General features: G+C 41.7%; 1 protein-coding gene across 2 annotated transcripts; it reads left to right on the top strand.

Moving 5' to 3' along the window:
• On the top strand, nucleotides 1-23,149 carry PODN (podocan). 2 transcript variants are annotated; one of them, XM_083867835.1, is made up of 11 exons: nucleotides 1-181; nucleotides 3,471-3,715; nucleotides 4,420-4,513; nucleotides 6,073-6,137; nucleotides 10,188-10,297; nucleotides 12,506-12,662; nucleotides 14,115-14,230; nucleotides 16,068-16,725; nucleotides 19,043-19,191; nucleotides 20,805-21,012; nucleotides 22,090-23,149. In XM_083867835.1, exons 2-10 carry the CDS (start codon nucleotides 3,476-3,478, stop codon nucleotides 20,977-20,979), a joined length of 1,764 nt encoding a protein of 587 aa, XP_083723961.1. In that variant the 5' UTR covers nucleotides 1-181; nucleotides 3,471-3,475; the 3' UTR covers nucleotides 20,980-21,012; nucleotides 22,090-23,149. The 2 variants fall into 2 exon arrangements, with proteins under 2 accessions (XP_083723961.1, XP_083723960.1); XM_083867834.1 differs by lacking the exon at nucleotides 1-181 and adding an exon at nucleotides 882-1,171.
• The last annotated feature ends 1,519 nt before the right edge of the window (nucleotides 23,150-24,668 follow it).

Genomic DNA, 24,668 nt, shown 5'->3' with positions numbered 1-24,668 from the left:
GTGGCACACAGGGGGATCAGTTCCAGTTGATATAAGCCTGGATGAAGAGAGGGAGGAAATAACTTAATTGCTTTAGACTTTAGTTCAGCTGGAGTGGAGAGGAAAGAATCAGTGTCCCTTCTTTGGAATTCAGCAAGGAGGTCGTGTTGTTGGTGAGGACAGATCTGCAGGTTTTGTGGAGGTACTGTACAGAGCACTGCAGGGCACTCACAAAACAGGTGGCTTTATATTTAATACAGTAACTGCTGTCAGGGATAAAAAATTGTGTTGCTTTCTTGGGAGTATTGCTGCACTTGGAGCATACTGTTATCAACTGTATGTTCCTGTTCTTTCACCAAGAGCAGGGAGATAAGAAACGTGAGGCTTCTGGGCTGAATGTTTGTGTGTCTCTGTGTGTGCGTGTGCATATGTGGTGGAAAGTTCTGATGTTAGTGCTGTAATGCAGGGCATAGAAGATGAAGAAGAGGTTGAGTGGATGGGGTGTCACAGCAAGTTTGGGGACTTTGCCTGTAAGACATTTGTAGTTTCAGCCTATTGATCTCTGGTCCCTGAAGATCAGTTGATGTGTTGAAAAGGAGGGAGAGTTAAAGGGGAAGGAGATAAAATGCAGGAAAAACTGCTGGTCTATCTGTTCCTAGCTAATTTGAACCAGACCCCCAGAGAATGGGAGGACATTCCCACCTGGAATTCAGATTTGGGTTAAATGCAGCTGCACTCAAAGATGTAGTAAGGGTGCAGCTCCAGTGCCCTGCAATGAAATGCAGAAGCACACACACTGTCTCTGCTTCTCTTCTGCCAATTCCTGCATGCTGGTTTTTGGCTTCGCTCACAGATCCTGCAAACTGTGTTGACAAAAGTAATGGGAGATTGTTTATTTCCCAAGTCTTTATATTCAGGCCATAGCTGCTTCCTCTTTCCTACTCACATTTTCCCATATGGTGACTTTGGAAAATTCCTCTCCGATTTCGTTGGGAAGTGCAGGAAGCTCTCACTGGTAGAGGGTTGCCTGTTACTCTCTCCAGTTCTGCTGCTCACATCTGGAAAGGATCTGGCTTGGAAAGGGGAGACTTGCTCTGAGCTCAGTGCGTATTACTGACATGGCATGAGCTGAGAGAGCCTGTGGGGGCAAGAGAAATGTTCTTCTCCATTCATCTGATTTCTGACAGCAAAGGTGAGTTTTTCTTTTTTTTTTTTTTTTTTTTTTTTTAAAGCTGGCTTTTCAGACAACCTGCAGCAGCAGCCTGCCTTTCAGCTGCAGCTTTTAGCAAAGATATTCAGTCTAACAAATTCAGTTAACCTGTTGATTTTGAAGGAGAATCCTCTCCTTCAGTGGTTGTTTTTCCATCTCTGTGTGTGTCCTGTGAGAATGTGTGTGGAGAATAATAGGTAACAGAGATGAGATATTTTGAAAGTGATTGTGTGGGGGCAGTGTAATCACTGAGAAGCATTCAGTAACTCCTGAAACTTCAGTTTACCTCTTGAGAATGTGCCTTTTGGAGCACTCTCGTGCTGTGAGGCACCAAAGTGCAGGTATCAGTTGTTTCTGGATTCAGAAAGATGCAGCCACAGAAATCCCTGAGCTGGTTTTGGTGTCACTCCACTTTGGGTGGTGGGACCTGGTCCAAAGCCCACCTACAGCAAGGGAAGAGGACTGACTCTTTGTAGTGGGTTTTGAACTACTCCTTTAGAAGCTTTCTTAACAGGGCTTTGAATCAGGCCCATGGGAATGAGTTGAAATGAAGTGAGTTACCTCAGCCTGCCTTTGAAGTAAAAATGCCTGGTTTTACTGCCTGCACTCCAGATGTACACAGATGTTCCTCTATTCAAAGTGTCTCCCTGTGCTAGAGCAGCATTCCCTCCAAAGGCATTGTAGCAGACACTTGCATATTGATAAGGGGGTGAGATTGTCTCAAAATCTTAGTGTGCAATAGATAGAATATTTCCTGTTAATTTTCTAACACCTTTTCAGCAACAGATGTGGAAAAGCCAGCATGTTGCAAATCTAGGGAGCCCAAGACCTACCACAATGTAACTGTGCTATGGGAACAGTGTTGATACTGGTACAGCAGTGCTGACAATCTTAGAGATCTGAAATACTTTCTGAGATGATTTTCCCTAAGATTTCTGAAATATTTTCTGAGATTAGGTCACAAAATACTAAGGATTTTACTAATCCACTGTTGGCATACTCATACGGCAAATTTTGGTCTCAGTGTTAATATCTGCCATACAAGGAAAGTTCTAAAAAAGACATGAATCATTATATTCAGCTATTACAGATATGGAAGCTGTAAAATAGTGGAACAGGGGAAAGAGGGATCAAGCAAACAGTGATAATGATAAATGCTTAAAATAATCCACCCAGCATGTTTGTAGCAATGACAGGACTAAAGCAAAACCAGCATCCACGTTTTGGGATGCTCTGCCCTGTAGTCCCACATGCTCCCATTTTTTCAAGTACAAGTCATTATTTCAAGAAGTTGCTTTAGACTTTCATGCCTGTGACTGACAGCAGCATGTCTCCAATGCCTGCCAAGCACCCAAACTCTCTGTGAGAGTTCCTGGTGCAAAGCTGCAAAGATTTGTGAATGGATGTAACTGGAGACAGGCAGCTCTGACAGCTGCCAGTCTGCCCCTGTGGGGTTCTTGATTCTGATGCAGAGAAGGAATCTGGGCTATCAGAGATGAAGAGAGTGTTTATTTCATCAGGTCATGAATCCATCGTGCCTTTTCACCTTAAAAGATCACCCTAAGTCTTTCTCATTGCTGTCAAATCCTTCTCTGAGGAATAGCCGAGAGGATAAACGACAAGCCATAACCAGCCCTGACTGCAACCTTTATGTATGAAATCTGAGAAGGGCAGCAACTGGGACCGAGGGGGCTGGGTTAGGGCCAGCTGGCTGCTCCAGCAGATACTCAACTTCTGTTTGGATTATTTTAACCTGCTGCCAGAAAGATAAAAGCTGAACATTAGCCAAGTGTCTTAGGTTCAGATCAGCACTCTCCAAAATCCATAGGAAGCCCATTCTGTTTTCAGTAGCTGCAAGGTTTTGTTATTGCTCGATGCACGCGTAGCAGCCCCTCGGAGAGTCACTCCTGACCAGCCTCTGTGTTTAAATAACAAGATTTTCTCCTATGCAAAACCGTGAGGAACGGTACGACAACCACACTGAACTAACACTGCATAACCTCTTCCCCACATCTGCGGGATCATCTGGCGTTTCTCAAAATGCAAAAAACAATAAATAACTCGGGGATTCGGGGCTTGTGCGGGGGATGCTGCCGGGCCGCCGGCTGTACCCGGGACACACCGGTTGGGCATCGCAGCGGCCAGAGAGCCTTTGAGGGGCCGCGAAAGCGCCCCGGGGGAGCGGGCAGGGGTCCGGGCCGGGGCTGGGGGGCTCGGCGGGGCCCCGAGGCTCTGACTAGAGGCTCTGACCCGAAGCTCTGACCCGCTGTCCGGCCCGCAGGGGCGATGCCCGCCGGCGGCCGGGCGCTGCTGGCGCTGCTGGGGCTCCCGGCGCTGCTGGCCCTGGGCTGCGCCGCCGACAGCGACCTGCCCGAGGGCGGCCCGGAGCGGCGGCGACCCGGCCCCGGCCCCGCCTGTCCCCGCGACTGCGGCTGCACCCAGGAGGGCGTCGTGGACTGCGGCGGCATCGACCTCAAGGAGTTCCCGCTGCTGCTGCCCGAGCTGACCAACCACCTGTCCCTGCAGGTAAGGGCGGGATCCATCGCTCCCCCCGTGCGCTCATCCCCAGCCCCGGCGCCTCCCCTCGGCCCCTCCTCGGCCCCGGGCGGGAGCAGCAGGTGCAGCTCCGGCTCCTGAATGCGCCTGGTTATCGGCATCCCCCAACCTCGCATCCAGGGAGGGCAAAAAGGGCTCCACGTTCTCTCACAGCTCCATGAGAAGAAACCCAACAGTTTGTTGGCCAGCTAGAACCACTCATTAATGGTCAGCATTAGTGAATATCTGATGGCAGTCACGGCACAACCAGTGCAAGTGATGCTCTGGTTTGATGCTCCCTGTCCATGACCAGTGGCTTTTAGAACAACCCATGAATAACAGGAGCCATAAGCTCAGAACTCCACCATGCCAACCTTGTACCAAATGCTTTGCTGCAGCCAAGGTTTGGCTGTGGCAGATGGACTGTGGGCCTTGCCAGGGCTGGTCACACTCTGTGTGTGCTACTGGTGCATAAGCTGGATATTCCTGGAGATGAGCAGAAGTCAGGCTTTCAGATGCTCCTAGGTTTGGATATTTTGGGTTTGAGATCTGAGTTTGGCCCATTATGAGAATAGTCTTGACAAGTATTTGACACGATGGGTTCACTTCCAGATTTTATTGAAGTTCACAGTCTGGGTTTACTGGGATCCTTCTTGGATTGCTTTGTTGATGATTAATACTCTCCATTTTCTTAGAATAACCAAATAGAAGAAATCTTTCCAGAAGAGCTTGCTCGTCTTTATAGACTGGAAACTCTCAATTTGCAAAACAACAGGCTGACTTCAAAAGGTGAGCCACGTGCCTGCAGAACACCAGCTTTGCAACGAGGCCAGTGACTGCTGATAAGGAAAGCCAGGGTGATGGATTGCCGTGGTTGGAGTGGGTTGCTGTGAGCCTCACTCCTCTGGCCATCACACAGAGCATGGAGACACTTTATCATCCGGAGCACAATAGTCAGTGTGGAGGAATGCAGCCCTGCTGAAGCAGTGGAGGAGACCTGGCAGCAGCTCGTGTGCTGTGGCGTGAGATCTCCTCATCCAGGAAACTCCCTCTGGTCCCACAGGCACTTCCATGCAATGCACTTGAGAACCAGAAATGTCCACATGCCGAATGATTTCCTCCTGAATGACCTTGTTTAGTTCAGTCTAGTCACTCAGGGCAGTTTGGTCCAGTTTTGTCCTTGTCAAATTTGGTATGAATTTACATATATATTGCATATAAGGACATTTCTATCCTTCTCAAATAATTTTGATTTTTGTAGGCCAGTTTTGCTTGCTCAGTCTTATGCTTATTAGAGAAACTTAGCAAGGGGTTAGTGAGAAAAGCAAAAGAAACAGAGGAATTGTAGTAAACAGTAAGAGAGAAGGATATGGGATACAAAAGGTGTAATTATTATTAATTCATGTATCATCCAGTTGATCTAAATGGTCTTTTTATCTTCATTGAAATGATAGAGAACAAAATTTATTGAGAATGTGTGCACAGTATACATGGGCCCCATAGCACAGCAATCTTATATTGCACAGAAAAGCTGTACTTAATATACTCAGCCTTTGACATTATTATCTTTAGGCCTTCATGTCTTCTTTCCCAAGCTTCAGTGCAGCCCTGAGTTTCCAATGTGTTTTGACATGGGAAATATCTTCATTTTTGACTCATGGTTTTATGAGTGCCAGGTCAAATTGTTACTTGCAGTTCTTCCATTGTGACAGCAATTGTGCTTGTGTGATCAGATAGATGTGGAGCTGAAAATTAATTATTATTGGGGGAGATAAGCCCTGAGTTGGATCAGCTCTCTGAGCTGGTTACTGTTTGGGTATCTGTATTGTGGAGGAGCAGGGCAAGAGAAGGGTTGTGACATGCAGGTACCAGGGTTATTTTGGCAATATAGTCATACATCAGGTTGATCTGATCATTAAGCAACCTCAGATTATATCCTTGCAAGAAAAAAGACTTGCAGAATCTTATGCAAATTACAGGAGAAAGTTCTCAGATACTGTGGTTGCTGCAAGCACTGATAATCAGCCATAGAGCAGATCCACACAGCTCTGTACCTGACACCTGCCACTGGGTTTGGCCACAAGCCTTGTCTGATCAGGATTTTATATAGTCCTCCATTGCTCTTAATGAGTGTGTATTGTCTGATTTGGTTTGTGGGTTTAGGGCTTTTTTCCAGTTAAAAAAAACAAACAAAAAACCAAGAGACAATAGGTCTGAATCAGATTGTTTCAGTGGCTATAAAAAGTGTTTCAATCTCACATGGAAGGTACTGAGAGGGAAAGCTGCCCTTTGGTATTTTCACTCAGAAAAGCGGTAAATGTCACTGATTAGTTATTCCTGTTTTTAAGGGCTGCCAGAGGAAGCGTTTGAGCATCTGGAGAACCTGAATTACCTATACCTGGCAAACAACAAGGTAAGAGATTCTGAAGTCTTTCAGAGCTCTTTTCTAATTCTGTTCTGAAAATTAAATGAGCAAGTTGTCAATTCTTTTAAAATGTACATACTACATAGGCAAAACTGTGCTAAAGTGATATTCTAACACAGGTTCATTTAAGGTCAAAACAGTATGTGAAAAGTTTAGAGGCTACACATGCAGGTATACTTTGAACACTTGTTTATTTGTGCACCTGGTGAAAAGTTTCACTTGTGTAGGGAGGTACAGAGAGCCCCTGCATGCATAAGTTACCACTGTCTTCAGCAGGCTTTGGATCAGCTGCATGCAGATTTGGTTCCTGCCTGTCTGTGGTAGTTATGTGAAATGCTGCCTTCTCAGATGAGGCTGGTGAAAAATTTGTGAACAAACACATCCTAGTGTTTGAACCATCAAATCTGTAAAAAGCTATCCAGTTTTCCCTGACTCCCATTCTTATTAGCTTGGATATGGAGAGGATACTCTCACACAGTGAAGCTGTGCCATTAATTTATTCTTTTAACTGTGGTGGTAGGAGCTGAGCCTCTTCTTTTGATGGAGAAGATCCCAGGTGCTTTCCTATTTTGACCCAGGTTAGATGTATTGACAGAAGCACATCTTTCCTGCCAAAGCTAGGAAATTAAATAGCTTCTCACATACATCTGGGTGGCTCCTGTTATGCTTTCCTTTATCCCCAGTGATTGTCCACAAATATTTGCTACAGAAGAAATTGGGATCCACAGAAAAATATAAGTTAAAAGATCAGGCAGAACTTCTTTGTCTACAGAAATCCTGCCCTTCCATCCCTTTCTCTCTCTCTCTCTGCATGTCTGTATATATATTTTATTATCCTCTTAAAATCTGGGACCATTTGATGTTCTGATTGAATACATGTGGCCACATTCAGGTTTCAGTCAGGCCAAGACACATCCAGAATCACTCCATACATTTCTGTATGGAGTGATTGAGAATAGAACCCATTCCTTAGTACAGTAACATTGTGTTCTTTTCTCTCTTTCAAGCACCATTTCCATGTAACAATCTTGGCAGTTAATAACTCCATAAAAAGGAACAAGCCAGACTGTGACTAATATTCCAGAACCTTGCACTCTGATTTTCCCTGTGTAACAAAACAAAGTGTTTGGTTTTTCTGGCTTTGCTGCAGAAAGAAAAGAATCCCAAAAGAAATTGCAAACATCAGCGAATGTCACAAGTAGTTATAGTGAGAAGCTGTGGACCCGCAAAAATAACACATTTCTTTATAAATCACAAGCCAGGACAAACCAGATTGGCTTCAAACTGCATCTTCTCTGCAGCAGGAAACACTGTGGATCAAGTTACTGTGGTGTCTGGAGGAGAGCAGGGATTTGCTGGTAGTTTGCTCCTTGTTTTATGGATTATCTTAATGCTGCTTTATCTTCCATTGTGATCCCATCAGATGGAGCTAAATCATCTTTCATTAAACTGGCATAGTTGGTCAGAGAAAAGAAATGTAAGAGAGTAAAAGCCTGCTGTGGCCTGTGAGTAACAAATACTTAAAATAAAGAGTGGATGCTGTAGTTTCCTTTTTAATTTTTCACCCCACTCTCATGTTTTGTATCTCTCAAACAAAGTTAAACCTTGTTAATGGGAGAAATTGGTCCAACAAACGATAGATCAGATCCTGAGCTGTCATTATTATTGACTATAAGCAGATGATTTTGGGGACAGAAGGTTTACATTTCCCCACATCCTCACTCAAAGTGGTATGGGATTCACCCTGATCCAGCACTTCTGTTTTTCTCAAAGCTTCATCCAAGCAAAAAAAAAAATCCAATCAATCCAAAACTGGTAATGATTTTTTCATTAACCTTCTGAATTCATTAGTTAACAGTGGAGAAACACTCTGCCATATGGAAAGGAAGGTGCAGCAGTAAAGTTGAAAGAAAATTGCAGTAGGAGAAATGGCAGATTGCTCCTTGTTAGGCAATAAGTTAGACAAAGTTATTCAAGTCAACTTTATTTTTGCTAACACTTAAAACAATCCAGCATGAATCCATCAAGAAGGTAATCAGTGCAAATCAGTCTCATGACCAAGTGCTGAAATGCCAAAGCAAAATCCTGAGCAAGTGAAAACTCTTTTTGGATTAAACTTCTCTTTCTCTTTCCTCTTTCTTGTGATCCTGATGTCTCTGATTATTTCACATGTCTGAGCCATGCCTTTTGCTTTGTGCAAAAGTTATGACCCGACTGGACAAAAGCTTTAATGTACCACTGTGTATGAAAATGATTAGGTCTTGTTTCCTGTGTCTGAACTGTCAGAATTACATCATGCCAGAGACTTATTTCTTTCTGAGGCACTGTCAGACCTTCTTAGTCAGAGATGAGTGCTTTTATCCATCTCCCTGAAATCCTATCTCCCAGATCAGGAGGTGAGAGATTACCACCAAAGCCAAGAGCAACTGCAGGAATATGCAGAATGGCTCATTCCAGTGCTCACTAACCATCTGGAAATGCTGATAGGAGTGTGATTTGTGGGAAAGATCTTTGTGTTTGTGACCATTTAATGTTTAAGACAGGCTAAGGATGGAGTGTTTGAGACAGCTGAAAATGAAAACCAGTAAATAATGTAATCAATTTTTTTAAAAGAAAGACTGTTTTATGAATCCAGTAAATTTTAAGTTCGTGGATGGAGTTCATCAATGCACTCTTGACATACCAGTAGAGAGGGGTGTAGACACCCTTTAGATAAATACATAGTTTAAGCTTTGGGTTAGGCAGTTCTCCAATAAAGTGTCTCTTCTTTCACACACTGTTCATATTTTAAATATTTTTGGTTTTACACTATTATTTATAACCCACTGCAGTTTTATGGTAATAAATGTTTGAAAAATATGGTTTCTCATTATATGAGTCTTGCTGTGCTTTGTAGGCTGCAAGGACCAGGTTCTGTTTCACACAACAGAGCTGTGAGAAAGATTACAGATTCAAAAACTTCAAGCTAGAAGGCAGATTTCTTCCATTGCCCCAGTTTCCCATCCTGATCTCAAAGAATTCAGTATCTCCCTAGGAAAGAGCCCTTTGGAGTGCACATAAAACATGGAGTGGCCTCATTGGTACTGCAGTGAACAGGGTGGCTGCACCTCCCAGCTGCAATTCAGTGTCTCCTCTACTCAAGGATCATCTCTTACACCATTGTGTCAAAAAAATTGTTTCCCAAAGGCTTTATCTGGATGCAGAAAGCTTCTGGGTTTATGCTTCCCAGAAAACTGTCCTCCATCCAGCCTGGATTGTAATCTGTATTCTCGGTTTGTAGGTGAATGACTTTGTTATTGACAGCCACTCAGTGATGCTGGCTATTGTGTTACTCCACCAGTTTGTTCAGATGCAGATGTTTCTAGGGTTGCCTTTTAAAATCACTGATAAAAATAGCAACAAAACCAACACATTCAATCCTATACCTGTTGTCAGCTATAAAGTTTTGAGGACAGGGCCTTTCCGTATTTCCTGATGCATCACTTGTTTATTGAACAAAGTATTGCTGTAACACTTTGCTTTGAAGTGCCATTCAATATTCCATCATTTGGCTCAGAAGTCTCCTTATTCTTTGGGAGCCTGAATCCCCCTTGCAGAGATCATCATCAGTGGATGCAGTGGAGCAGATGTGTGAAGTGACACCTCCCCTCCACAACGCATTTTCATAAAAGAATAAGCAGTAGATCACTGTGAGGGGGGTTGGAGTTTTTTTGGCACAGCAGACTGAGGAATTAGGAACAATAACAAGCAAAGTGTTTGCTCTCAGAATAACAATTTCTTGATTTCTTCCATCAAAAAGAGACAGAACCCTTCCAACCAAAACAAACATTTTCATATCTTAGAGCAAAAGTCTGTCTCCTTCCTGGAGAGATTAGTGAGTGAGGACAATTTGTTTTTGTTCATGCAATCTACATTCAATTTAATTTATCTTTGCCTGTTTAGGGAAGATAAATTTGCAAGCGTTTTGCTGCTGCTCTAATACTTGGTTAAAACATTTGCTGCATTTCATTGGAACTCCCCTGTATATTTCTTTTACAGCTAACAGTGGCTCCAAAATTCCTACCAAATACCTTGATCAGTGCAGATTTTGCAGCCAATTATCTCACTAAGATATATGGGCTCACATTTGGACAGAAACCAAACTTGAGGTAAGGGACTGGGAAGTAAAACAATACTGGTGTTCTGCCACTGCTTGGATGCAGTTGGTGGGTGATAAGAAACTATCTGGCTAAACTATATTATTGCCTACTTTTGGTTTTGGAAAGAAACTGTTATTCTCAGCATGAAAGATCAAACAAACACATTCCAAGGGCTTTTGCTAGCTGCCAAACACTTCTGCAAATATAAAATAAAGTTGCCCCCATTTTATGTGTGTATTTGACTTGAAAAGAACAATTTATTTTCTCAAAATGGAGATTAGCTGTTTAGAAATTTCTAGTTTTATTATAGTCTGTTCATTTTTACAAGTGAAAACAGGGGGACAGTACTCAGTGCAGTAGAACTCAGTTCTATTCAAGGTAAGCACTTCAGTACCTTCAGAAAGGTTTCATACTCCAGATGTGCTGCCAAAGGTCTCTGCTGGGTTCAGGCTGTGATCTTCTCACCTGGATTGATCCATGTCAAACTCAGAGGCATATAGACTCCTCACTCCTGTGAGCTGTGGGCTTTTCTAAAGGGGTTTTGAGTAATCTGCAGCATCCACACACTGCACCATCCAGATCCTACAAAGACATCCCAAACTGCTGGGAGCAATTTATGCAGCCAGGTTTGGAAGCAGTTAATTACAGCTGGCCCAGCTGAGCCCCTACAGCCCAGTCTTGTGATGAACTGAAGAAATTTCCATTCCTACTGAATTCATTGAGAGCTGGAGCTGCCCTGCACTTCCTGGGCCTTTGGTCTCTTGGGCTCTTGGAAGCTGAAAGGGCTGAGTCACTCACAGATTTCTGGCAATATCTCATTTTGAAAGAAGCTAGATTTATACATGTTTTCTTCCTTAATCTCAGGTGGAGATGCTGCTGTGCTTTGATTCCATATTAAAATTATTGACTTTTCTGAAATGATTTTCACACTCTTCTATACCAACATGAATTTTAATCAGAATAAGAGCTAATTGATTTCCAAGGTTACTCATACAAAATCCCAACACAGTTGTTTTAGTTGTTTTTTTTGCCCCCAGCAGAGTTCATGATCTCAGACTGATTATTTGGAGAGTAAGTTTTTCAGAAAGGCAAATATTTGTGAGTTAAAAGTACAGCTGACCATGCAGGGTAAACAATACTTCCAGTGTAGCTCTGAACTCCCTGGAGTGTGTGATCACACAATTGTATTTCCATACTGAGCCTTTCCTTCCTTCCAGAAGAATGTTGCCAAGTTCTCTGCAACTGGTAGAGAATCCAGGAACAAGTTTAAAAAGCTCACCTTGACACTTTTGCAGTTTTAACCTCTCTCTACAAATTTAGCTGCCTGCTGCATCTGGGGGTAAACCCAGGAAAGGAAGAGGTAATCAAAGTCACTAAAAGCCTATAATTTCTTTTGTTAAAAAGAAGTAAAATGAATTAATTTAGCTGTTAAGCCAGTGAAAAGGAGGAATAACTTCATAGAGGTACATTGCTTTGTACAGAATTGAAACCTGTGTAAGGATGAATCAGTTTCTGAAAATCTTTGTGAGTATTAAAGGTTAAAAGTAAGAAGGGCAAAGGAAAAGTAAAAAACTCTGTCTCTCAATCCCAATGGCTCATTAAAAACCAAAGCATAGAAAAGAGAAAAGCCTGCCAGACTAAGTAAATCTGTTGTCTTTCTGTCAGTATCCTATTCTGAGTCCTAGGAGTAGGAGAGAAACTGTTTCCTGGGTATTTCCAGCCTTCATGGGAGCAGAAGGAATGGAGGGTTCAGTGCTGGTCCTTCCTTGCGAGACCTCCAGGCTGATCTTGTAAGCCCAAGCACTCCAGACTCAATTCCAAATAGAAATTAAAATTGGGGCCAGGTCTGTTAAACAGAGATGAATTCTAACCCTCTGAGTGAGACCCCACACTGGCACTCTGTGTTTCTAAGTGCTGCACAGTTCCAGGCTTGTGCTCAATTTCTTGTAAGAAGTTAAGGCCACTTGTGAAATTTGTATTCATGTGCAGATTTGGATTTTGAATAGACCTAACTTTCAGAGAATATTGGGTCTGACCATTTGGTTTGCATCTGTATCCCTTGCTAAATTAAAGGGCACACTTTAAAAACAAATCTAGTTTTATCTCAAGGAAAGAAAAAACAATTCAAATTAAGTTTTAAACTAAGCTTTCTCTCAGTAAACAAAAACTCCAGATCTCCCTATCTGTTGAACTTCATCTTTTACTTCCTTCCAACAGATCTGTGTATCTTCATAACAACAAACTTTCAGATGCTGGGTTACCTGATAATATGTTCAATGGCTCTAATAATGTGGAGATACTCATCATGTCCAGCAATTTCTTGAAGTATGTTCCAAAGAATCTCCCTCCAGCACTGTATAAATTACACTTACAGGTAATGACAACAAAGTTTTGTAATCCTTTAGGATTGTGATAAACTACTGTGTATGTGTGGGTTTCACAGCACACAGCCAAGACATCCCAGTGCAGCTGGAAACATCCCCAGCCCACTTTAAGCCTTGACAGCTGTACTTTCAACAGTAGCTGTCCCCATCTCCTTCCTTTTTTTTTTTTTTTTTTTTTTTTTTTTGTCCATAAGCAATAGTGTGTTTTTGCAAATCACCAGAATGCTCACCGGGGGCAGAAATGCCTTTCTGTGTTTGCAGGGGGATGTGTTGCAAATCCCTGTGTGGTTGCATTGTTGGTCTCCTCCCTGCATACAATGATATTAACACATATTGGAACAGGAAGTACATCATTCCATGGCCATGGCTCCATGACCTCACAGTTAAATTTGCCACTAATGCCACTTGTCCTGACAGCTGCTTACCCACTCTGTTCTGCCTTTGCTCACTGACTCATTTCATACAACCACTGCTTCCCAATCAGTGGCTGCTGCTTGCTACTGAACTGGCAATTCAGTTTGGATCAGTCATTCTCTACTGCTACAACTCCTCCAGCAATAGTACAATAGCAGAGTTGTGCTATTAACTACTCTCCAGCATTTTTAATTCCACGTCATCTGATTCTGATAAAAACGCTTCATCATGTCTGAGCTGGGGATCTGAGCCTTAGCAATGGGAGAGCCACAGCAGTGGGGAGTCCTGGGTCTGCTTGCTCTGAGTGTTGACAGCTCCTTGGACGTGCAGAGACTGGAGTCTGTTATCAGCCCTGGACTCTGTGCTGCCTCCCAGCTCTCTTTTCCCTTGAAGGTTTCACCAGAATTCCTGTTAAAGTCTTCTAGAGAACAGGCTTCTCCAGCTTGAAGAAAAGTAAACACAACGAGTCCAGTCCTTTAAATTGCTGCAATTTCTCTCCAAAGTGTGAACTTACTTGTCCCCTGTATTTTTTTGACACTTACAGATAACCATTATCTCCCCAAGGGGTCTCACACTTTGAGGATTACACTTTGAACTCATCTCCTTCCCTGCTGTCCACAGGTGTGCTAAGGACAGAGGAGATGAGCATAGAAATTAGTGTTTTATTTGCAAGTGCACCATCTGTCAGTAGTAACATTTACCTTGATATTTTGACTGGGAAAAACCAGGACAATGAGAAATGAAGAGGCAGCCAAAAGTGGACCAAAAATATCTGACAGGTGTACTTTAGATGTGATTTTTTCATTTTACTATTTATTGAGACACTCAGACAAATTTGTCTCTGTTGGTTTCTACTTTATATTAGTTAACAAATGAATCTGGTCTGGTTTGTCCATCACATTATAATGCCCCCTAAATATTTTATGTCTAGCCCTTCTGAAGTTTAATTGCCCGTGTTAGTTGAACAGAGCTCAAATATTGTGTTGATTCAAGCCAAATACTGTGCTTTGTGCTTCTGGTGACTCTAGAGCAACAAGCTGGAGAAGATTCCCAAAGGAGCCTTCAGCGAACTTGCCGGTCTGCGGGAGCTGTACCTGCAGAATAACTACTTGTCTAATGAGGGAATGGACAACGAAACCTTCTGGTGAGACTGAGATGTGCACTTTGTACCTCTGTGTCTGTCTGCCCCCTCTGGGACAGTCGTGCATCTACTGAACAAAGGACACACTAAAAAGTAAAGTTAGTAAAAGCTGGATGATGTTATGTATAATGCTGCTAAGTCTGAGGTTCAGACACTGCCATTTAAAAGGAAAGGTCCGGGTGAGTGGTTGCAGAATAGTTTCAAACAAAACACAGAACACTGAACATAAGACTGCACCACTCCCTGCCTGCCACAGACCCAGTCACACCAGGTACTAAGTCCTTTCTGGGAAAAGCCACCTGAAAGCTACTTTCTGTTCTTCCAAAACAGTCAAAAGTGAGGTTACCTGGGACTTTCCAGTTTCAAGGGCACTTCACTGTGCATTAAAGCCAGTCCTTCATCTTCACTGGAGCCACTTGTGTGTTCTGTGAAGGTGACTTGAAAGCAGCACAGACACAGAGCTGTGAATTCCCCTGGCCCAGCTGTACCCCAGTGCAGGTGGTTGCTGGAGCAGGCAGGGATGCAATGGTGCTGCTCAAGAGCCAGATGGCTGCAAAAGCTTTGCTACCAACTAGTGCAACAAAAATAGCCTTTGGCTGTCCTAGATTTAGCCTGGGACTTAGCATTTCAAAAATTTAACATTTTTTTCCTCTGCTTGCACTGACTGCTGCCCTTGTTCTACCTGAAAATCCAGACTACACAATTGGTCCTGCCCATAATTTAGTTCTGTAAACCCTCCTGATCTTCAGACATGAAAATGTACCAAACTGTACTTTCCTTTTCCATTTCCCATTCCCAGAAACCTCCCTCAGTGGTTTACTATATCTGTATTGAGTCCACCTCCAGGTCATGTTGGACATACAATTTCTGTTAAGATATTCCCATCCTGGTGAAACCTTGCAAATGGCAGCAGTGAAGTGTTTTACCTAAAGATTATATTTGTTCAGAGCATGTTTGGATAGCTGGATTAGCAGTGTAGTAACCAGTCAGTAATGCCTGTAACACATTAGCTCTCATGTTTCCTAAAAACTTTCTAGTCATCTGCAATGGGTTATGTAGTGTCAAGTAGATTAAAACTCTAATTTGAACTGAGCAACTGACTTGAAATACAAGGGAATACAGGGTTCCTCAGTCCTGGCATATAATACCATTGATCCACATCCAGTTGGTATAAGTGGCTGGTCTGAGGATTTAATTTAGCTTCAACTGAGACCGTGGAATCCAGATTCAGTAGCTTACACAAAGCAGCTCTAGCCCTGACTCATTTCCATAATACTGGAGGGTCAGGAGAAGTTCACTACCTTAGCCCAAGAGACTGAGGTAGCATTTCTGCTTTTCATAAAAGTAACCTTTTATCATCGAGAAAGCAGACCTGCCTTAAGTTACAGTATGTATTTTCAGAGAGACAGAAATTACTCATGCTCAGGTTTTGTTTCTGTGAAACCGAGAGCTAAACTCTGTGTTCTGGTGGTGCTCCAATGGCATCTTCCTTGTGGTTGTTGTTCACTGAAATGGCTCATATGTTGCTATCTGGGACTGCAAAACTCATCTCAGGCCTCAGCTCAGTGGCAGTTTGGGTGTCTGTGGACTCTGGCATGTTCTCTTGCTGGTGTGGCTGGGGAGAGGTGGCAATGCCAAGTCCTAATCCCTAATGGCAAAATGGGAGCTCCCTGTTTTGGTGTCCACATCACTGATACCATGAGTCAGAAGAGGGCAGTCAGTAGTGGGAGCTGTGCTGGGTAAAAAGGCTGTAAAGCAAAGATTAAAGTTAAATCTTTGAGGAAGTTGGTTATTGTTTCACCTTGCAGAATCAAAGTGTTTTCTTTCCTGCTTTCCCAAGGAAATTGTCTAGTCTTGAATATCTGGATTTGTCCAGCAATAACCTCTCACAAATCCCAAGTGGTTTACCTCGAAACATCGTCCTCCTCCATCTGGAGAAGAATGCAATTAAGGTGATTGACAGAGATGTCTTGACCCAAATTAAGAACCTGGAGTACCTTCTGCTCCACAATAACAAATTAAAGGCCCGAGGTATTCATCCCTCAGCCTTCCAGGGCTTAAAGAAGCTGCACACTGTCCACCTGTACAACAACATGCTGGAGAGGATCCCCAGTGGGCTGCCCCGGCGAGTGAAGACACTTATGATCCTTCATAACCAGATCTCAGAGATTAACAGGAATGACTTTGCTACCACTTACTTCCTTGAAGAGCTGAACCTGAGCTACAACAAGCTCACAAGTGCCCAGATCCATCGGGAGGCCTTTCGTAAACTGCGGCAGCTGAAGTCCCTGGATCTTTCTGGGAACAATCTCCACACAGTGCCTTATGGCTTTCCAAAGAACCTGCAGGTTCTGAAGCTGAAGGAGAATGAGATAAGCATCATCCCCAAAGGGACTTTGTCTGGGATGACAAAACTGAGGGAACTGTATTTGAGCAACAATAAACTGAAAGTAAATTCAATTTATTCAAGAGCATGGAGAGAACTCAGCAGTCTTCAGGTAGAAACATCACCTTCTCTAATTGTTTCAATGATGCTGATATCTTTGTCTGTCTGCCTAAATCAAATTATGTAGCACCAATACTAAATGTGCTTGGTCCTCGTGTTTTGGGGGTTGCATTTTAAGTGCTACACACTCTGTTTCTAGAGTAGAAATGATGTGCTATTGTGCCAGAGGTGGGCACCTTCCACTCCTGGCTAATCCAGCTTTGTTTCTGAATCCTGGCAGTGCCCTATATTTTCAGAAAAACATCAGTGAATGTTGTCATTAAAACTGAAATTAGGCCTTTCAAATAGCTCGTCTCCCAAAAGATTTAAAATCAGCTCTGAATAGAGACAGCAGGAGGAAGGAATGCATAAACAAAAACACTCTTAATTCTCAAAGCCCCCACATCAGCTTACAGTCAGACAAGCCAAGCTGTAGGATTTAGCAGCTCAGCTGGCTAAGGCACCTGGGGAGCAGCTCGGAGGTCTGGATTCAATCAGCAGTCTTCTCATTTGCTTAATTGTTGGAGAAAGTTAAACACAAACCATAAGGCAGGCAGGAACAATCACTTTTGTGCTGAGCAAAATGACCTTTCAGAATTGTTACGCTGGCTGAAGGATTTGTCTGCATTTCCTTTTAGGCAACGGCCCCTTTCCTGCAGTGAAAGGTATTGCCTGTGTCATATGGCAGCCATGGAGGGTGCATATGGTCAGGTCACTGCACAGGCAAAGTGTGCACATCTCAGAGCAGATCAGGGATAAGGACATGGAGCATATGTCACACTGGCCCCCACTGTGTTTTCAGACAATCCCGATGTTAATCTATAGGAACGTTTCCCTTTCTGTTGTGTCTGGGAAGAACCAATAGCTTGTTTCTCGGTTAATGTCAATCAGTCAGCAATGCAGCAACAGTGTCTGCAGAGCTGTTTGCATCAGCTTCAGATCTGGCCCCTGGCTTTAATAATACCTTTTGCATTTGTTTGGTGCCTCACTGATATGTATGTGAGTGTATGTGCAAATATATTTAACATGCAAAGCAGGCTGGAAGGAAGATACTATTGAAAATTACAGACTGCTGGGATTGGTTTTCTGCTGTACCTTAATAAAATGTACGTTGTTTTATTTCCCAACAAAAATGGGTCATGAGCCCTGTTAGGCAGCTGGAGTTGCTGGTTGGAATGATGAGCTTTCCTTCTCAAAGGTCCTGATTCACAATTATGTGGAACTTTGGTTCTACTCTCACTCCTTTGCAGTCGGTGTAAAGCCAGAGGTGTTGCTGACTGAACCATTGGCCTTCCCCACAGCAAACCCCACTCCCATTAGCAGGGTTCAGATAATAGCACAGAACTCAAGTTCTGCTGGACTAATGGGGCATTTATGGCTGTTGCTTTTCTTTGGAACAGCGTTACTGCTTGTTGGTTGTTTCCAGCTGAATCTTTTTTATCATTAAGTGCTTAACTATGCAGTTGGTTTCTGAGTTGTTGCACTGGAGTGAATTTGGCAAATAACCATCCATAAAGATCCTGATCATGAATATACTTAGTAAATGCTTTAGTCCACACTGTTGCCATGGAAATCGCTGGAGACTCTGCAACTGCAAAGCGAGACATTTACATAATGGACTTGGCAGTACTGGGTTAACAGTTGGAGTCAATGATCTTCAAGCTTTTTTCCAACCTAAACAATTCAATAGTTCTATGATAATTGTTTTCCAGACTGGCATTATGTGAAGAATAAAAACGCTGGAATGAGGACAATTGTTTGCAGAAGTGTGGCTTTGAGTAGTGGGTAAATAGTGAGTGTCAGGTTGGTGCTATGAAAATACTACAATACAGGATAACAAAACATTTCTACTGATCCATTCTCTTGCATAAAATTAATCTGAGAAACTACCATGACCTTTAGTCCTGCTGTCTTCATACATTCTCCATGTTAGAATATTTCCAGATGGTTTAATGTGGAACTGTACCTATCACCATCCTTAGCCAGCAAAGTGTTTGCAGTAGCAGATGCCAAGGAATTCTCCTGCATATCTGAAACCCAGCCTGTTTTTAATTTACTTAAAGCAGACATGGGATTAATGCCTGGGGACAGAGATAAAGAAATGTTGGAACTCTGAAACAAACCAGCGTGACCTATCATGTGAAATCAGGATGCTCAGTAGGAGTGTAAGAGAGTAGAACTATCTTGGCCACACTTACCTTGATGCAAATTAGAGGGAGATTAAATTAGTTTATTCTATAATAAATATAACTTCAAACTTAAATCTCTTTCTGGAGTGTTTCTAATATTTAAATTCAGTTATTTGGTCCCTTGTTGTCTCTTCCTTGCAGTCCCTAGACATGGCTGGCAACCAACTGACATCTATCCCATCAGGCCTGCCAGAATCTCTGGAGTATCTGTATCTCCAGAACAACAAGATCACAACAGTTTCTGAGAATGCTTTTGAATCCACACCCAATATAAAGGGGATTTACCTCAGGTAAGGTCAAGTTTCCACTTCAACACACAAGATTTTTTCCTTCTTCATTCACTTTATAATTGCTTACTTTTTAGAAAGTATTTAAAATCTCTACTTTCTGAACAAGCATCTCTGGTTTATAGTAATGTGTGACAAAACTACATTCATCTGCTCAGAAAAGACATGGACACACACAAAAAGCTCTTTTTAGAAAGCTTGTCTTTTCTATGCTTATTAGAATGGATTGGGCATGCCAGTAATTCTGGGCAATTAATGTTTAACATGATGTCATATTCCAATATTCAGCTGTGAGCCAAAAGTTTACAATCCCCTTGTAGAAGTACAGCTTTGCCTGTGTCTGTTGGCACTGGATTTTGACAAAATCCCCCTCCAGTGAGGTGTGTGTGACTAATCTTGGAGTTGTTTGCATTCCCTTGATAGCTCTGTCAGCAACAAGTGACAAGTTACAACTGTGACAGTTACGTAACTCAGTTTAGGGGCTTTGCTGTTTTTTTTCCCCACTCTGTCAGTTGGATGAGGACTTTGTTTATATAGATGACAGATACTGACCTTCTTTTACAAGTAATGTAAACTCACAGTAAGAACTGATTTAAACAGAGATTTATACTATAAGAAGTCAATCTATCCCTGTAATATATTCAGTATTAAGCTGGTGGAATATTATTGAAAATATTAATTAGAAGTAATTCATGAATCCCTACAGAATATTTGATTAAGCTTATCCAATGGATGTGTTCAAAAAGCCTAGGCTGCACAAAGCTAAATATGGTCTTATTTTGTCTATATGCACCTAAACTGCCCCATATTTCTGAATAGTTCTGGAGCATACCTTTATGGATGAATGAGTCCATACCAAGCAAATAAAATTACAAAGTCTGGTGTAAATTAGAGCAGTCTGTCTATTCAGCTGCTCACATTTATGAGATTTTAGTGAATGCTTGGATGTGAACCAGAAACCACATACCACATTCTATATTTCTGTATAAAGAAAAAAGGAATTTGCAAAACAGTTTCACTAACATATTCAGGAGGCAACTCCACCCAAGCTCAGTTGTATTTTTAATGGGAGGCCATTAATCACTCCAGTGCTGTGAAACAATAATATACATATTGAATATTACACAGAATACAATTTTAAGCATCTTCAAGAGTAACAGATGTGACAGGTTCTTAAACTGCAGATTAGTTTATTTGTATTCCTGGAAATGCAAAAAACAGCTGAGAAATTATTGCTTTGTGTTTAAAGGGTTACTTTGTTTTGAGTTTTGTAGGTGAAAAATTAAACTGTCAAGGAATGACACAGAATTTTATGAAAAATCAGTTATAATTTAAAATGTGGGCTGTGAAGCAGATGCCTTTCCTCTCTGGGAAGGAGAAAGGAGAACAGCAAGAGAAAGAATTTGTGGGGGAGGAATTCCAATATTATGATTTTTTTTCTTCCCCCATCCAGAGGAGTCAGCACTTCTAGAGTGCTGTTGTCTGTCAGTGTAAACTTGGAATAACTTGGGTCAGTGTAGAGTAGCTGCAGAATGGTTTCCTCTTAGTCTCCTCATTTCTGTGCTGTATATAAAAATGGGTTTATTTTAACAGGGGTGCCTTTTTGTTTGTTTAAGGTTTAATAAGATTGCAGTTGGAGCACTGAAAGAAAGTACCTTCCAAAACCTGAAGCACTTACAGGTACTGGATATTGAGGGGAACCTTGAATTCAGCAACAGTTCAAAGAATAAGGATGACTCAGAAGAGGAAATGGAAGATGAGGAAGAGGAAGAGGAAGAAGAACTGAGATAAAATGTGAACTCACACAATCCCATCATGTGGGAGGTAACAACTGTAGTTGAATTGAATCAAAACCCCAGTTCTCAGACTCTTGTGTAAATAATTCCAATTCACACACGATTGAATCATAACAAGCGAGTGTCTGAACCCTGAACTTAAAGACTTACACTAAAACATGACAAATCAAAAAGGGTTGAAAATACAATATTTTGTAAAATGAAACAGTATATGTCTGCTTTATCAGAGTTCTTAATGGACTGTTCTTATTGTCTTCTGTTTGTAGCCAGAGCAGACACAGGAGTTAAAGATGCAGGTCCTTGTTCACTAATTCCAATAACAAAAAAATGCAAAGGTATTTCATGATACTTTTAAGCAATTACTTCAAAAGGAAAACTTCAAAAGAACAAACTGTGAAGTTTGCTGATGCAGAAGACATGAGGTGAAAATAGATTTAAAAAATAGACAAATAAAGTAAGATTAGACCCATTGGTGTCCGTTAAATATCATTAGATTATAAACTCTTGTCTCAAGCAGTATTTAAATCACTGACCACTCAGAGAGGAAAAATAATGCTATACTTAGTGTATTTCTTATGGAAAAAATAGCATCTCTACTTGAATCTCTTTTCAACTGCAGAAAAAAGATACAGGGACATGATATTTAAAGAATACACATTTTTTTTCCATAAGAATAATGATCTATTTACTGCATGTCTTAAGCATCTTATGTTCAAAGATGATGAGGTTCAGGACTGCTCTTTGCTTCCGGAGATCTAAACCCTTAAGTGTGGGGAAAAAAATAGTTTTGTCCCTAGTCAACTTTTTGTCACGGAGAATGACACAAGGAATTGCTAGGAATAGTGCTAATAAGCTTAAAAGATGATGGGGCTTGAAAAGGCCAGAAGGTACTTGGGAAGTCAAACATCAGCTCTCCTGGCTGGGCTATATGAAAATTTTGTTAAACAAGAAATAATTTATATCTACAGTCTTAGGGTTTATTCAAAATCAATGCATCTCTGGTTTAGTTTTGGGGCACATGTGCCATGTCAACAGGTACTATGTGTGTCTTATTCTGAATTCTGTATTCCGTTATGTAACTTACTTTATGTTTTCTGTTTTGCAGGAAAACATATGGAGAAATACATATATGTCTATGTGTATATATATCTATATAGATACACAGAGAACACTTAGCAAAACGTGCAATGAATTACGCAGGAACTGTCATGGCACTGGGCCAGGCTCATGGAATACAGTGTGTTTCAGTGCCTTATTCAGAGAGAGACCCTGAATGCCTTTCCAAAGCTTCCAAATCATCTTATACAAGACCCAGGATCATAAGGGATTGCTCTGGAACTCACAAAAGCTGGCTTTTGTTTCTTCTGTTTCTCTTCCCTCACTGTTTCCATCTGTAATAACAATATGGGACTGTTTTGAACACAGGCCTTCAAATGCCATTTTTGTCACTGCATTTTAAGTGAACCATGTTTATGCCTCTTTTCTTTTCCTCCACCCAAAAGAAGCTGTTGTTGGCCAATCCATCTGTTGATGGATATTTGCAGTAGTTTCATGTGCAGAGCAGCGTATGAGGAATTTTGGTCATCAAGCAGCAGTAATAATTCTGGATGCAATTATTTCTCTGTTATAACAATGTGTATATTTGGATGAGAAAAACAAAATAAGGCTGGATCCCGTAATATTTTATCTCTACTGCCAAAACCTGCAGTATATTCCTGTTTTAGAAAGGTTTTAAGATAAAACAGTTGCTCTTGTGAATATATATATATATATATAAAATCTGTATGTCTGCCTTACAGAGCTTTGGTAAAGTTTCTGTCTTGCTGTTGTTTGCCCTTGGGGCAGTTGGGTGAATGTTTCCAAAGGTGTGATCAGAGGATGGAGTGACAGGATGAAGTTTAATGGATGTGGTAGAATTTTCCACAGTGTATCTCATTCACACTGAGAGGCAGGAGTCAGACTAATGATGTAGAAGAAGTTAGTGAGTGTGGGCTCTCTTAGGAGAAAACCATTAAGTGTCAAGAGAAATTAGTTCAGTTCAAGGCTGGAGACAGTGCCTGCTGTCATACTCCCTTAAAGCCTCTTCTATTTTATGATGTTGAGTTCTCTCAGCTCCTGTTGGAAGCATACAAAATAAAGAAACCAAGGGAAAGAAAACCTACAGAGGTAAGAGTTTCTCAGTTGGTTATAATGTCCTTCATCTGAGGCAGCCAATCTGCTTGATGAAATGGTCTTTCTTTTGAGGATTTCTGATTGAACACATGTTGTTTTGCAGCCTGCATTCCGGGATTGACTTGGAAACACACTTGGCTTAATTTTTTACCAGCTGTTTTCCTGCTGGAGATCTAGTTCCACACTCTCCCTTTGGTTTCTCATAGCACATGACATCCCAGTAGTAATTTCAAGCTGTTGTTCCCTACCTTAGACAATTCAACACACTCATTAATCATAGAAGGGAAGATTGCTTCCTGAAAAAGTAAAAGCCTGGCCCTAGAAACTGCAAAACCCACACATTTTTGAATATCAGCTATACAGCTGAGCAATAAAATATCCTTCCAACTGACTGCTGGGATAGATTCCTACGTAAAATGTCTACAGAATGTAGCTCAAGTCAATTAGCTATCTCCAGTAAACACCAGTGGAAGTTCTGCCAGTTTTCTGTGAAAAAGACCAATTTATTAAACTTCTGAACAAGCTGAGAATGTGCAGATTTGTAGAGTTTTATGGAGAACTGTTCTATTGCCTTTAAACTCCCATCCCTTGGACTATGATTCCGTGAAAAGTCAGATGCCTCAGACTTCTCTGAATCCCTTGAGAGTCTGATGCAGTGAGTGCAGGGGTGAAGGTTCATTTAAGCACCTGTAGAATCAGGCCCAAAATGCCAGGATGATGCACACACTGTTAAGCTTCCTGAGCAAGCAACAGCCTTTGCCAAAGGAGACCCACCTACAGTTTAAGGTGCATATAGTATAGACCAGGTGAAGTTAGGAAACACTTAATCCAAGTTCGTTTCAAGTAGTTGCACACTGAATCTGTCCTTTAAATGGAGCAGTGTCTTCCAGCAGCAAAACCCCCCAAAATACACTGCAACTCCTACCCAGTAAAAGCCTCAAATGTTCCAAGGTTCTTTCATTGTTCTGTAAGAGGTTGGCGAGGGAGAACCACAGGCCTTATTCCTCACTTACCTGGTATCATCAGCACCTAAGACATTGGACATAGTGCTATCAGATCAAAATGGTAGTTTATTTATCTTAAAGGGGTAAGAGATGCCATGAAGGATGTTGAGGAATAATCAGAAGTCCACAGGACTAAGCCTATATATTTTTTGTCTGTGGGTGGTACCCATAATCCAAAAGTCCAATCCAGACCTTGTACAGAGCAGGACCCAGGAACAGGCTCTAATTTTATTATTTCCTTTAGTGAAAATGGGAGTTGGGAAGTTGGCTTTTTCTTAAGCTACAAAGAGGCAACACAAACATTGCTTTCATGTGACCTTCTTCCTGTAATTTGCTTGGATTTGGGAAAGAGAAGAACAGAAGGGTTTTAAGGCTGAGATAGTTGTATCAATAGTGAAAACTTGAAGTCTAAAGTGTTCACTTGAAAATTTTATCCCTAAATATGCATTTTTTGCATGCTTAATATTCCTGTGTGGTCTGTATGGAGACTGAGATCTGGGTTTATTTG

This window comes from Zosterops lateralis (assembly GCF_965231275.1).
Source record: "Zosterops lateralis genome assembly, chromosome: 9".
NCBI lineage: Eukaryota > Metazoa > Chordata > Aves > Passeriformes > Zosteropidae > Zosterops > Zosterops lateralis.
This window is presented reverse-complemented; position numbering and strand designations above follow the sequence as displayed.

Coding starts and splice junctions, on each gene's coding strand:
- PODN (XM_083867834.1), top strand. CDS start 1,135: ATGTTCTTCTCCATTCATCTGATTTCTGACAGCAAAG. Junction 1,172..3,470: donor TCTGATTTCTGACAGCAAAG/GTGAGTTTTTCT, acceptor TCCGGCCCGCAG/GGGCGATGCCCGCCGGCGGC. Junction 14,231..16,067: donor ATGGACAACGAAACCTTCTG/GTGAGACTGAGA, acceptor TGCTTTCCCAAG/GAAATTGTCTAGTCTTGAAT.